Source organism: Gymnodraco acuticeps, unplaced genomic scaffold (genome assembly GCF_902827175.1).
Source record: "Gymnodraco acuticeps unplaced genomic scaffold, fGymAcu1.1, whole genome shotgun sequence".
NCBI lineage: Eukaryota > Metazoa > Chordata > Actinopteri > Perciformes > Bathydraconidae > Gymnodraco > Gymnodraco acuticeps.
In genome coordinates, this window is record NW_022992149.1 from 1,249,628 (window position 1) to 1,265,736 (window position 16,109).

The window sequence follows — 16,109 nt, forward strand, 5'->3', positions numbered from 1 at the left end:
TGTAGATTTTAATATAATAAAATCCATATAGATAAAGGGAAATATGTTCAAAGCCTTAGCCTATAGATCACATACAGTAGCAGGTATGGAAGAATAATCAGTATTGGCGTTCAGATGTTTCTGCTATTGTTTCACTGAACTGTGTATTTGTGTTCAGCCTGAAATTAATATTTAAATGTCCTCCTCCCGTTTAGTATAAGAGTCATGCTTTGAGTGGGTATCCTCTACCTCCACCGCCTTCCTCCCACTTGTGTACTTAATGCCGAGGCTTGTGGGAGAGTGTTTATGATTTTACCTCCAGCACAATTTTCCACGCTTTATTATTTTTCTCCAGATATTCTTCTCGCGTGCGGCTGCACGAACCAGCTTGCGAGTGTGCATATGTATAAGTGTCGGGGACATTTTATGTTTGTTTGTGTGTGTATCGGGTTAGGGGTATGAATCCAAATGAAATATGTTATGGACCAGTGGACCTATTAATTGTCCCCCAGGTGTTATCTTTGCTGACGCCTAATCTTTTAGAGAAGACCTGCTGGGCTTGGATCTCCTCTCAGTCTCCTCTCTTCCTCTGTCGGCTTTTCTTCATTCTTTTCTCCTCCTCTCCCTCTTAGCTCAAGGTGACCTCAGTCTTGTCTCATGCCGCTCTTTTAAACTTAAAGACACATTCTTTAAAGTTTCTTTATTGTATCTTTTGTAACCTGGGGATAGTTGCAGTTTCCTCTCTTTGAGTCTCTTGCATAATGCTGCTTTCATGATAATGCTTATGAGCCTCCATTACACACACTTTATACTGAGGGGATATTGTGCATCACAGTTAAATGGCTATACTAAATCAATAAAGGAAATGTGCTTCTCACCAGATACATGTATTTAATTGAGAAGGCTTTAAAAAGTCAGCACTCGTCAGTAGTGTTACGCCCAGTTTCCACCGGGTCCGTCTGCGCCACGGTTTTGGTCCGACCTCCTCTAGCGCCATAACCCACCGGGCGCGTTTCAGAAGCATTTCAGAAGCGGAGCGTCTTGCCTGCCGGCTCGCAGTTTTTGTTGTTTTGGGCATATTTCCTGGACAGGCTACTTTGTACAGACAAAGATAATAATAATAATAATATTCCAGTTATAAACGACATGAATCAAAGATGTGTTGCTGTATTTTAGTGGGAAAAAAATGCATTCATCATCATAATTATTCTATATATAATTTACACGGTGCCTGTAAACCATGCCCGGTGCTCCCCCAATAAACACGTTTTTTATTATTTATATATAAAAAAAAAATTAAATATTTTTTTTATTATAAATAAACTGAACTTTTATTCCATGATGTCAGATAGTAAAAAAAAAAAAAAAATCGCAGTCTACGTCAAATGTGTCTGTTGTGATTCGTCCACATTTAGACCAATCACAGCGTCACACTCTGCTGCCTATTCTGGATTTGTTTATTGTGCATTCTGTAGACTCCCATTTCTGTTTGAATGACAAAATGGACATCAGAAATTGGCTCAAAAGGTCTAAGGATTTATTAAAACGAAATAGCGATGAAAGAACTGCAGCCGATGGTGCTGCTGGCGACCCTGCACCTGCCGTTGCAGCAGCACGCCTTAATGTCACAAGCTTGACCTCGGCAAACCCCGGGGCTGAGTTAGCGAGCCCAATCCTTGACTCATCAAGGTGGCCGCCACCAACGCTGTCCTCCGAGGCACAACTCCTTGTGCCCTACCACACCCTGTACCACACCCGCCAGCATCCTCCTCCTCCTCCGTGCCGGTGCCTCCACTACAGACGCTACCTTGCAGCACATCAACAGGTACAATAGAGACAGATACGTGAGGAAACAAATAAGGAAATTAGTACTTTGGTGCAGATCAGCTGGCACGGAACCGTTATTACGTGTCAGCTGTCGTTGATATTATAGCTTTTTTAGCTGTGAACCAACTCCCTCTCAGAGGTGACCACGATTCACTCCACAGCATGTCCGAGTCAGGCAGTGGGCTCTTCCTATCGCTGAGTATACGCTGCACAAAGATGCAGAGTTGGCCAAAATAATGTGAAAATCATATGCCCTCCCTTTAGATTTGTTCTGGCGCCGGGTCTGCTGTAAACCGGAGGAGAACGCTGGCATTTCTCCTCCTACTTGAAAGACTACGGAGGGATAGGGTCTGCAAAATTAGTTTGTGTGTGTATATAAATGTGCTCTGTACGTTCCACTTCCTGCCTGCCCGACATTACCTTACGGCTGCGTCGCGTAAAAAAATAGGAGTCATCCTAATTTTAGAGTTGCCCTGCGCCGAGACGCTTCTGGGACGCCTCTGAGCCGTAACGCGCCGCGTGTGGTGGAATAGCACCCATTGACTAGAGTGGCCGCGATCTTTGCGAACGGCGCGGCCGTAACGCGACGCAGACAGACCAGGTGGAAATTAGGGGTTATGCAGTCATGAGTTGTTTTTTTGCATGCTATGGGTCTGTATTGGTTGGTCACATGACATAGGAGTGAAGAAGAACACAGATTTCAGGTCGCCCTCATATCAAACAATTACGCTCAAACAAGTGAATACCACACATGGGTGCACAGTTTCATAGAACAAGCGGAGTGTGACATCACCAAAGTGCTTTCCTTAGAGCTCTGGAATGGCAAATATTGATTTTATTTTTTGTGTCCTGCTTGGCCAGTGATTTATAAAAAAAGAACCTAAATGTTCCAATGGTTGAAGTGATGAAATGATACGAGGAAATGTTTAGCTTGTTGGACAAGACTATGCTTTAAAAGCTATCGCAAGATAACATTGATGCTGTGTTAGTGTCTCTGAAAGATTTGTAAAATTGTGAATCACTCAGGACAGCAATATCATTTTGGTTCTAATAATAACTATAGTTAGTTAATTGATTTAGCAGCAAAGCATGTAAGTATATTTGTTGTTACCAAGAGACAGGAACATGTGGATGGCATTTGAAAATGAACATGCTCAGAGAAGTGTGCTGTGGCAGATTATTATGTGGTTAAAGGCATTGTATTTTCAATATTTTGTGTAAAAACAATGTTTGAGATTTTTTCGCAGAGACTATTTTGTTGCTTCTAGAATCCAAAGTTGTTAACATATGAGGGTTTGCTGTCAGTGCCCCAAGACTCTGAAACAACCTCCCCAAGAAATAAGGCCTGAGTCGATAAAACCTAAAAAAAGAACCCTCCTATTATATTTTATTTTAATCTGGTCCAGTTGACATTTTTTCTATACCATCATTCAATATAGCTTGTGGTATAATTTCACATTGTACATTCATACATTTCTAATTGTTTGAACTGTAATGTTGTCCATCAGTTCAAACAGTTCATGTTAATTAACGGATATTTTCTGTGTTTAAGGAAATGGCATTACGTTTTATCAACAGTATCATATCCTTATGTTATGCAGATTCACTGGACCTACAGTATCTTTTGATATTAGATAAAGTACCCACACATTTGAAAACCACTAACAATTTGAAGAGGAAAACTACCGTGGCTTATCACAGCTGCCATGAGTAATTACCATACAACATATGTGCAGCTACACTACAAAACCCACATGCTCTAAGTGTGTGCTGATGTAAATTGTGGTTAACAAATCAAGTAAATTAAATATTTCTGCAATGTAATGCTACAATGTATTGTTCACCAGATGGTATGTGTTGCCGCAAATGCATAAATCAACAAGTGTATGCGTCCTGCGAGACACTGACGTAATAACTTTGTAATGTTCTTCTTCACAGTAATCAGTGTGGAAAGCGGCCCGCAGATTACGCAGCGAGTCCAGAGATGCTGGAGATTTTCCAGGAAGCCTCAGAAGGGAACCAATGTGCAAAGACATCTCTCAGCCCCTCTGCTCTCTCTATGGTGAGTCCACCTGGAGATGTGGTTATGTTTATCTTAATTCCATTTCAACTCTTAAATAAGGTTGTCACAATCTTATTTCTAAATTGAATATCGAACAAAATGAGCTTTTGATTTTCATCATTAGAATCCAAAGCAGGGTTTGCAATTCCCTTTTTGGTCTTTTTTTTCTCTCCTAACCTTTCGCTCCTCACAAAATAAACAACAATTTACCGGTAGCTCGCAATTAAAGTCAACGGTGGGGAATAAGTTACATTTTAAATAAATAACTTAAAGTTGACTATTTGGCCTTAGTGTTGTACATTCCCAAAAGTATTTAGTGGATATATTAGCTTGCAATCTATATTTTTAAAACAAAACAACAGTTGTCAGGGCATAAAAACACAAAATCCGTTGATCACAACATGCAGAATCGAACGATGGATGTGGCATCAGTGCTGGAAAATAAATGTTAAAATCGAAGAAGTGAATCAAATTGTGACCTTAAAATCTAAAGTAAAATCAAGTTGCCGATTTGGAGAATGATGTCACTTACTTTTAACCCTAGAGTTCTATTACACAAGCATTATAGGTCAAGATTGTTTAACTAACCGTGTCCTCTCTCAGGTGAGCGATTCTGTGAGGAGGAATGAAATGGCCGTGTTTCTGACCTCTAAGCTGTCACAGGCAGAACAGCTCCAAGTGGCCAAACTGGGAGAGTTACTGGAAGGGAGGATGGCCAACACCTTCTCTGGCTCAGGTAATGTTTGTTCGGTACAGAAACCCCTCCTTAAACGTCCTCAATGCTCCTGGGGGACACCTTTTTAAAATAACATCACACACGATTGCTTTTTGATATGTTTTTGAGACACATGGGCTCCCCGCAACACTGCCATTCACTCGGGATGCCCTGTTCAACTGAAGGATGTATTATGGGTAAATTGCAGTCTCGAGTACCAAAGGAGTTTGTATTCATGGGGTAATGTCTTCCCCTGGTCATGATGTTTGTTGTGAAGATGATATGCCGAACTTGAACCACCAAAGAGATGGGATTTTTATCTGACTGATTCTCTTGCTACAAGGCAAGCTTTACAGGCCTCACTTTACACACAGCTCTTGTATTGTAACCTCTAGAATTATCGCTCATGAAGGTTCAACAGTAACTAACAAGTGCTTTTAGAGCTGAATACATCATTGTGATGCAGCAGCTCCTTCACTGTTGCATTGTAATGGCTGGCAGAACACCACAGAGCAAAAGTAATTGAAATCATCCCTCATAAAATGTTTGGAGGTACCGCCAGAGTGATGAATAAGCACTAATGAAAAACAGAAGTGTGTCTCACAACTCTCCCTCCTCTGACCGTAGGGGGGAACGTTTGTGCTTCCAGAAAATGTGTCTTTATCCACATTTTGAACTTGAGGATACAAATCCTCGGTCAATGAGCAATGCAATATGGATTTGCCCTGGAGAAATAATTATGCTCATGTTGTACTTGTCAACCCTACTCACTTGTTGAATAAGAGCCAATGAGCTTGTGCTTACATTTTAATTAAGCTATAATTATCGTCTAAAGCATCTTTTGAAAGAAGCCGTGGCATGGCCTTTTGTCGCCTTGAATTGCTTTCCACTCAATGTCTAAAATATAGACGGAATTTCAAATTAAGGCACTTAGTAATGTTATAAATGTTTAATCTTGGCGCACTTGATCTATCTAGCTCATGTAATGTGCACTAATAACATGCATACACACTCTGTTTAGCCTCAAATCTTGGAGGACAGCAGCAGGAACCATCCTGTGTAGCACAACTTATTTGCACCTTTTTATAGATTTGGCTGTTGTGTGTTTGTGTCTTCCTCCAGTGAGCCATGTCGTGGTGCCAGAAGGACACATGCCCACCACCAGCTCCAGCCTCATGGGTCTTCTTGCTGGCTGCTGGGTTGTCAAATGCAGCTGTGAGTATAGAGAGAGATGGAGAGGCTATTTTTGGATGTCATGTGTAACAACGTTCCAGTTGGCACCTGTGTGACTTCCTACCGCAGTGACACAGCAGCTGATTTCATCCAACATATCCTTAATGTGGACTCAGATTGGCCTGTCGCTCTCCTTTAAACTCTGATGAAAGAGTTGAGCCCAGACTTTGGATTATTGTATTCATGTACTGATCTTCATATTCGTCAAAACAGAAATGTAACTCTAAATAATGTTCAGTAACTCATTCTCTCCTACATTAACGGAGAGATTCGAATTCACCATGTCCATGACTGACAATTATGTTTGGATATCAGCTCCTGATTCATTAAGAGCACATGGTTTTAACATTCTCTTCACTCACTGCAGCCCACGATCACACGCCATGAGTCAATGACATCGTGACTTTGGGTAAACGTCTGGCTCAATTCAACCTTTTTGAGCTTTTATTCAAGCATTTTTCACTGTTGGTAACAGTTTGAAGTGTTTTTGAAGTGCCTTGGTTATTTATAATGTATTTTATCATTAGACAAAGGAGCACAAATGTCAGTTGTTAATTTATTTTCCATACTCACTGTAGACTACTTAACAAACCTACTTATGTATTGCCTTCTGGGAATAGTTTGGCATTTTAGGAAATATGCTTATTTGACTCATTGTCTGAGAAGATTGATCCCCCTCTCATGCTAGTTGTGAGACTTCTGCAGAGCTGTTGGTTAGCGTAGCTTAGCATAAAGAATGAGCTCAGCGACACGGCAAGCCTGGCAGTGACCGGCATTAAAAGGGTAATTGCTACCAATACATACACATACAACTCGCTTGTTCATATAAAAGCAAAATTGTTAAAACAACTACACAACATTTTACGTGGGTTTGTGTGGTAAACTATATATGTTTTGGGGGGGGGGCAGCTGACTAGTATGTGATTTATTGTCTGGCATAAAACGGTAAATGCAGCATTTGATTCGTCTATGAATCAAAACATCATCCTCCTGTGAGAACACATTTATAATAGGTGGAAGAGTTGAAAAGATTAAGATGTATTTATGGTACCTAACACTAGTGTATCATCTTAGACATGGAATTATTCTGCAGATTCTATTGTTTAAAATGAGACTTTTCTCTTTCAGATTTTAAATTAGCTCAAAGACCAAAATGTGTTCCTCAACAGACATGGCAACGTTTGTTTTTAGCAAAGTTAATTGCTGGAAAAACATTTGGTCTCTCCCTTGAGAGGTCCTTGAAAGAACGGTCATAAATACGAACAAAAAACCTTAGAACACACACACACACACACACACACACACACACACACTATCAATCACATGCCTGAGATAATTAGGTTGGACAACTCCGCAAAGTGAGCTACTTGATAACCAGCTTACATTTTCAACAGTTGTATTATTTATCTCTTTTTATGCTAATCTTGTTTTGTGTGCTACCTACAAGGTCACATTTGTATTTCAAAGAGGGCGCTTGCCTAAGGATTTCCATCTCTATTTGATATGTTTGTTATTTTTGTTGCAATAAGATAAATGAAGGTCGCATTCACACCTAATAGTCCGCTCTCTGGCACCAGACCACAGTTTGTTACATCGTTTCATTTTTCAGAAGGTTCGGTTTGCGTTGGGCAAAACTCAAACGGACTATAAACTTTAAACACAAGTCATGTGCTCGGAAATGCTGTTCAACCATTGGTCAGACATTAAGGGGGTAAAAATGCAAATCCCGGCAATTTCTACCGGAGCCTCCGCCATGGAGCATCGGCAGGTTATTTGCATGCTGTTGTCAATCTGGAGAGCATATCAACAGATTCTAGCAACGTGCGATAAAAAACATTGTAACACATATGAGACGTTCTGCAGTCAGGAGGGGGTTTCACCGACGGCAGGTGGCTCTGACTTTTATCTATAGTTTTTTGTTTGATTTTTACTTTACACGACACTGTTCAACACATCATTCTGCTTGACTCTTTCGCTAATGATTTTGAAGACACCCGCGTTCTTGTGACACGTAAATACTACGCTTCCTATGTTTTGGTGCCGACTGCGTTCACACCAGCAATGAACCGCTCCAGAGTTCACAAGCAAGCGCTCCGAGACCACCTATTTTAGCGGACCAGAGTCCGGTTGTTCAGTTCACTTCAGAGGTCTCGGATTGTGTTCACACCGACCCAAACGAACCGCACCAAGCGGCTAAACGCAACCGGACTATACAAGGCAGGTGTGAATGCAACCTGAACATCTATGAGGTTATATTGGGAGCACAGCACAGGACTATTGGATGTGCTGCACAACAGTATGGATACACTTTATGTGTTTGTGCTCTTTCTGAATCCCAAACAACATTTTACCTGCATGTCTGTCTCTGGAAGGAGTTTGGTGCAATTGTGTTGGATAATATGCAGTTTGGCACCAACATTTCAGCGGAAACATAATACTATTTTATAATATGGTTTAGATCTATATATGCTGCTGTCTTAATTCCTCCTTTACACCAAACTAGTGGGACACGTGTGCATTTGACCTTTGACCAACCTCTTCTCTGAAACCTTTCATGTGAAATCAGGCTGTTTTTGGAATAAGAACCCTAATGCAATAGTATTTTCTGCAACACCTGGAATGTCCTGAAAAAACCTCTTGCAATTTTCATGTAAATTGGTGTGTGCCTTCTGTTGGCGTGAGCACACCTGCTTACATGTCTGACAGCCACACTGAGTGGGAGGGTGACTGGAGGAAGCAATCTCAGAATCAATGGGCCTGAAGGCTTTAATATTACCTGCGACAGGAAGATTGGTAACTCTTTTTTTTCCCTTCGTTGGATTTATACCAAGATGAATACTTGGAAATAATGTTTGCTATTCCCAGCCCGTCTCCCTGGCATACTTGAACCAAGTCAACAAGCACGCATTCAGAAGAAGTCGGCTTTAGTGGAAGCGAAAAGAGACTTGCTGTCAAAGAGTTTTCTGGCACCTTGGTGTGCCCTTCACGTGTGTGTGTGTGTGTGTGTGTGTGTGTGTGTGTGTGTGTGTGTGTGTGTGTGTGTGTGTGTGTGTGTGTGTGTGTGTGTGTGTGTGTGTGTGTGTGTGTGTGTGTGTGTGTGTGTGTGTGTGTGTGTGTGTGTGTGTGTGTCCTTGTCTCTTTCAGTACGCGATTTAAACGTTTTAACATGTGTTTAGGTGTGTGGTTGTGTCACTGTATAGGATGTTGTGTGTTTAGACCATATTCAGCCCCCCCCCCTTCTATTTTCCACACGCAGGCCGAGCTCCTGACACAGCCTGTCTCCCTCATGACAATCACTGTGGCATCTTATCTGTGTCTGTCCTTGTTTTCTATGCATGCAGTGGAGTTCTCACTGTCACCTACTTTACAGAATGTGCCTCTGCTGTCAATTAGGCCGAGCCCAAGCCTTCCCCTGTTTGGGTTTATGTTTCCTTGAAACACTTTTTCTTTTGTTAAGCATCTTATCTTCAGTGTTGCATCAAGAAAAACAACTTAATCTGCCTAACAATGATCCAGTCCAACTTAGTCTTTACTCTGGGGATGAACAAATGGTTTAGATCCTTTAGTCCATCATGCACCTGTCACTAAAATAAATGCTTCAACATTTTGGGAAATACACTTACTTAAGATGAAATAAGGATTTTAATCTCAATGCCCAACTGTCTAGACTTCATACCACTCGAAGGGTTTTCACTCTACATGCCAACATTTACCCATTCACACACACATACACTGGTCGTATGGCCAAAACACACACACACACACACACACACACACACACACACACACACACACACACACACACACGGCTTTGCCTCCGGGAGCAATTTGCGGTTCCGTAACATGCCAAAGGGCACTCCGATATGTGGACTGGAGAAGCTGGAAATCGAAAGCTGATCTTTCGATTAGTGGACAACCTGCTCCTGAGCCACAGCTGCCCTAAAGCTAACTTATTAATATGTTGTCTGCCTAGCCCTATTTAAATTATTTCTTGTTTACAGCCTATGCAAATATACAGCTCTAGAAAAAACGAGGAGACCACTTCAGATTTCTTAAATCTCTACATGTTACTTTCCAGTGTATGTTGAATTCCAGCACAGAGAAATGTTGTCAGTAGTTTATAGAATAAAATAATAATGTTACTCAACACATACCTATAAATAGTAAAACCAGATAAACTGATAATGCTGCAGTGGTCTGCAATGTTTTTCCAGAGCTGTATATACAATTAATGGCTTCAGGGGGAGCTAGGTAGTTACAGCTATTATTTTGAAATCTATTTTAAAACGTTTCCCTGTCGTTGAGTTCTTGCCACCCTGAGCTATAGATGGAAATGCGGCAAAACAGCAGCCATGGATTGACATTGTTTACATTTCTCTTTTGTTATGGGTGAAACAACACCATTGTGTTTATACGGATACTTAGGGGATGTTGTCAGGAATATGTAGTTTATTTTTCATACTGCCAAACCAACTGTTTTCCCCTTCCTCAGACTGCAGATCCACACACTAAATATGCAGGAAGTTCATCTCACTCTCAATAAACACTTAAAGCCCATATCCCAAAATGTTAATCTTTACCTCTTCTTATCTTTATTTCACTATTTTGACTAATTTCCCTAAACCTCTGTTCCTGCCACTGCTACTTTCAACCATTGCCAGGACGACATGAGCAACCATGTGCTATCTCTCTGTCCTCACCAGTTATTTTCTAGCAGGAGGCTGCTCTTGGGCACCTGTCCAATTACATACTTGCTTATTAATGGAGGCATTAATACTAGGCATTGAACCAAGGCCTCTACTGTGGGGTGATGTTTTGCTGCTATGCCGCATTTGCACACCTGCACACAGCAGTTGGTAATTAAGAGACTGATTATCGATAAAGAACGAGCTGTTGTACCCCACATGGAGTCGGTAGTGTCAGAATTGACCTTCAGAATTTCATAAAAGTCCAACTCTGGTATCCAGTTGGTTTCATGTATAACCAATGAAGTACGTTCATCTGGCTGTTCACTCATTCATTGACTCAGGAAGGAAGGGGTGTGAAATATTTTCTGCTCCAAGTCTTTGTGAACATAATTAGCAAATATGCTAATGGCTCCTCGGCTCTAAACGCCAGCGTCCGGAGCGATTAACCGCAGTATCTCCCCTCGTCTCTGCCCAAGTCTCTGGCACGTTCCCTGTGAAGGAAGGCTGTACAATTAAGGGGGATGAATAAATGTAATTACACTCGACCACAGGACTGCAGACTGTGTGTGTGTATTATATGTGTGTTATGTGCTGGTTCATGACACGGTGCTGTATCGTGACAAGATATAGACACACACACTTTACCCTCACCTGTTCATGCCACCACATCTTGCAGCTGGAAGCATTGTGTGAATCATAGACTGCAACAGTTGGAAGTGTTATTCATTACATTGCATTTAGCTGACGCTTTTATCCAAAGCGACTTACAATAAGTACATTCGACCAGGAAGACACAACCTTGAAGAAAAGAGAATCATATAAGTACATCAGGTTTCATAGAGCCAAACATTTCAAGTGCTACTCAACTGGCTTTAGGTAAGCCAGTCCTTTATTAGTATAAAAGTGCTTTGTTAGCAGTTCTTTGTTAGTAATTCTATCGCTCGAAGTGGAGGCTTAGCTTAATGCTCATATCTTTCACACCCTTTATACTCTTTTACAACAAGTGTAGTTTGTTTTAATATACAACTTTTTCTTATACCCCACCATGGTATTCAATAACAGAACATTTACAGAGATCTGCAGCACAGGGATCGGTGTTGTGTTAAAAAGCATTTCTTATCTGTGACAGTGGGGGGCTCATTCAAATATGTAACTTTTTTCCCTCCGATGCCTACACTCTTTTCAAATAAAATGTTTCTGTCTTTTAAGATGCTTTTTTTAAGGATTTAGAAATAAAGATGATTCTCTAACTGAAAAGATGCTGGGATGCTGGCTGTCACACGGCACTAGTTTGACTTTGTAAAACCTCCAGAGATGAAGAGAGCGAGAGATGATGCTCGAATTCTGCTTAAGCTGGAGATGCTTAAAACGAGGCTTGCATCATTAACTCCATCACGCTGTGGGCATCTCTCTCTGTCAACAACTGCAGCTCTGCCAATACTACAATCTTCCAACTCAACATGAGCTTTGTCTTTCTCCCCTCACAATTGCCTTGTCACACTCTTTTAAGTCAATATAATTAGCTGTAACTTTCTCTTTTTCTTTGATGCCAGGGGTGGAGGCATGTCTGCAGGCAGGCGAGTGGATCCCCGAAAATGAGCACGAAGCGGGAGAAGGCCCACAGCGAAGTCGCATCAACAGATGCAGCTTGGTAATTGAGACGCACACAAACAAACTCCTCTAATAGATGATTATAGATTGTCTAGACCAGGGGTGTCAAACTCAATTTCATTGCGGGCCACATCAGAATTATGGTTGCACTCAAAGGGCCGGTTGTTACGTTAAGACTATATAAATCTACATATATAAATATATCATATATTAAATAATGTATTACATTACATTATTGGCTCTGCATTGGATTATTATCAGTTCTGGTAATAACTTCATCAATAATTACGTCTGAAAGCAGAAGTCTAGGGCAAATAGTTTAAAGCAAATATTCAACAATTACACCAATTGTTATACTATATATTATTTGCAAGCTCTTGTGGGCCACATCAAAGGAGGTCACGGGCCGGATTTGGCCCGCGGGCCTTGAGTTTGACACCCCTGGTCTAGACTCTGTCTTGCCTTTCCAGACGGTGACGCATTGTTCTTCCTCATCAGCATGGAGTAGCATGACAAGTACTTCCTTTAATTCTTTCCTTGGATTTTTGAAACTCCAATTTGTAATTTTGTTTTTTTCTTTTAATTGCACCAAAAGAAAAAACTTCAAATGTTTCAGATCTGATCATATTAGGTTAACTATAGACATAACTTGTAATAATAGTAGATAGAAACATTGATAACATCAGCATTCAACCCTTTGCGATAACACAAATATACCTCTGATCAGCGTTTTTCAGAACAATGGACACAAACTCGTGCAGGATGACGAGTGAGTCATCAATTAGGGAGGGCAGGGTTAGACGATATCAAAGGCTGTTTTTGGTGTTAAATAAATACCATACACCAGCAGGAACACACTAACCCCACCTCAAAGCCCCGTGTTAAAGGATGATGCAGTGGGGAAGCTTCTTTGCAAGAGGCCTTGTAAGGTTTATAAGGGTGGAGAGTAAACTTAATGCAGCAAAATACTAGCACAGTCCTGGAGGAAGCCTTGTTGCTGTGAGAGAGAGAGCTGTAATTTGGGAGAGGATTTATTTCCCATAGCAGCAACTACTCCAAACAAAGTCAAGGCTGTACTGGAGAGCCTACCAAATATCAACAACATTAATGTCCCGCTGTGGGCGAGTCAGAGTCCTGACCTCAGTGCAAACGAGGACTGCAGCTTCCATTCCGAGCCCTATGAAAGTTGACAGAGCTTTTGTCATTTTAGAAAGAACAGGGACACCCTGCCTCTTCTAGATGGCAACGCGTATACAGACACCCTCAAGGCTGAAATAAGTAAAATAATGAAATATGAAAAAGTCAGATGGTAGTAACTTCTAATAAACATTGTCTGTATTAAATTGTAAGAGATATATATTTTTAAGGATCGGCACTTGTGTAGTCTATACAGGGCTTGTTATATTGATGCTTGTGCAGTCAGGCATGGTTATAAACACATGCTCTCGTAGATCTAGGCTATCCGTATTGTCAGATTCTCTTTCTGTCTGTCTTGCAAATTTAACATTTCCATTTCCAAGTGAAAGTGAAACCCAACCAAAATAGTCAAATATTGTTCTCACTAGAAACTCTTGAGGGAACCGGTTTACTCCCCAAAAACAGTCGAGTTCATTGGTGCAGAGAACAGAAGAGTCTCCAGTGGCCTAATTCACTGCTGCTTTGAACACCAATGCTAAATGGTTCTGAGGTCTGCATGGAGAACGGTGCTGATAAATGCTCTCCTGGCTCTACTGCAAAGAAGTAAATACAAAGCCTCCACACAGACACTTAGAAATATGAGAGCCCTAGATTTATTGGCAAAGAAATGATTCAGAGTTTAACTCCGTCATGGACAAAAGGAGAGACTTTAATCCTTGTGCCACTGTTCTTCCAAGAACTGAGGTTTTTATTCTGGTGTTGGCTGGAGTGTCTAACATGTTTTTTTATAAAGAAGATAATGTTGTGTTTTAGATTTTAAAGGTCACCTATTATGCAAAATCCACATTTTCAAGTCTTTTATACATCAACATGTGTCCCCTCTGTTTAAAGAGATTCTGGAAGTTTCAGGGAAAAAAAGATTAGCTCTCTTTTTGTCCTGATCCATTTATATAAAAACCCGTCTGAAAATGAGCTGATCAGATTTTGGCCATTTTATGTCATAATGATTTTTTGGGTTGTGTAACCATTAGCCAATCAGCAACCAAGGTAACCCCCCCCCCCCCCCTCCTTAGCACCTGAATCTCCTCTTAGAGCACCTTTGTGTTCTTTCTAACCAAATATCTCTGAGGGGCGTGGGGAGGGGCTCCTTATTTTCATCTAAAGTAACAGACCCAGAATCAGCACTTTTGAAACATGGCTGAAACAGAGGGGATTATGGGTAATGCTGCAATGATCTGTTTGGTGTTTGGAGCCAAACACTTCAGAGACATGTTTTGTATATATCTGAGACCTATAATATATTGATGAAAAACAGTATAATAGGGGACCTTTAATAAAAGCCCCCCCACTAATGCTTGAATTAATATGTTGTAGCTCCCACCGCTCTTCGATGGCTGTTTCTTCTTCCTCCTTGGCTCCTTCAAAGCGCCGTCCAAAGACGAGCTCACCAAGCTGCTCAGGGGGGGGGGGGGGTCAGCTCCTGATCCGGCAGCCCAAGCCCGACAGCGACGTGACGCAGACCCTGAGAGCTGCGGCCTACCACGCTCTGCCGGGCTCCGACCAGGCCCTCTGCACCCAGTACATCATCTTTGACCGCCAGGGCCCCCACAAGCCACCAGCGGTGAGGAGGGGTAAGGTGTGGTCCGCTCCCTCCAACTGGATCATCGACTGCATCGCTGCCTTCCGACTCCTCCCCGTGTCTCACCCTCAAACATCGGTTTAAACAGGTTTTCATATATTCAATAACAATTTTGCTCTTTTATAACGTGTCCTTAAGCATGGTCATCATGTTCTCTCTTTGTCTTTTTGATATGCAATGATTAAGTTGACAGTTATCACCAAAACATTTTAATGTTGCTTAAAATAATAAAGTGCCAATGTGCCCAATTTGCTGGTTGTTCATTTTTCGCGGGTGAAATATGTCTCACTATGATGCACACTATAAACAAGTGCTTATACTGTTGTGATGAACACGCCTGGAACAAACCCTTCACCTGGAAGCTTGCAGTACCCTGTCAGATGCCCTGAGGCACCTTAACTGACTTCCTGCATCGTGAAGAAGCAGAAACATTACTTGGGATCAATCCAGATGTTCAGACTCCTCGCTCTTTCTAAAGGTGAGCACATCCACACTGTGAAGGAAACCCACTCCAGCTGCTTGTGTCCTCACTCTGATTCCTCAGGTTATTACCCCGAGCTCTTGGCCATAGATGAAGTAGATCTACTGGTAAATTGCTCCCTCTTCACCACACCAACAATTCCTGCATCGCTGTTGGTCCTTCTCCACTATCACTAGCACATGTATGCAGTTGTATCTGTTGTGTTTGTGTCGCACTCAAATCAATGTCTAGCCTGCCGCTGTATTTACTGTGGTTTTAGAGTGCGATTGCATTCCATAATCTGCACTAGTTTACCACACAATGATACATATCTAATTGATAATGCGTGTTTGATACAAATGCAGTGAGTAGGTCCCTGAAAAGATCAACAAAGATTCAACAAAAAGTGTATAGTAGGAAAAACAAAGCAATTAAAGTTCCGTCACAGCATTGGCACTTGCTGTGTCCACCTAAAATGTGTGCGTGTGTGTGTGTGTTCCCCACTGCCAACACTGGCCTGAAGGTATGTGTGCTTTAAGAGGTCGCCTACTGGCCATCTCCCAAGATGCCATTTTCAATGGGATTAGTCTGGGATGCGCCTAATTGCTATTGATTTCGATGTGCTGCATAAAATTGCTTTCCTTTTCTTGTCCACGGCGGGAGGCGCTGGAAAGCAATTAGTAGTGCGGACGAGATAGAAGCCCAGTCGGACTTGTAATGAAATGGAAGCAGGAATGAACCTGTGAGTAATGCCCTTG

The 16,109-nt window shown here is 41.5% G+C and overlaps 1 protein-coding gene across 1 annotated transcript in view; it reads left to right on the forward strand.

Annotated features, from left to right (window-relative positions):
- Positions 1 to 15,827, forward strand: part of bard1 (BRCA1 associated RING domain 1) — a 35,925-nt gene extending 20,098 nt beyond the window's left edge. The window contains 6 exon segments of the mRNA XM_034204012.1: positions 3,745 to 3,868; positions 4,472 to 4,604; positions 5,706 to 5,798; positions 12,058 to 12,155; positions 14,627 to 14,713; positions 14,715 to 15,827. Coding sequence (XP_034059903.1) covers positions 3,745 to 3,868; positions 4,472 to 4,604; positions 5,706 to 5,798; positions 12,058 to 12,155; positions 14,627 to 14,713; positions 14,715 to 14,975 — 796 coding nt within the window. The 3' untranslated portion in view covers positions 14,976 to 15,827.
- Positions 15,828 to 16,109: the final 282 nt, after the last annotated feature.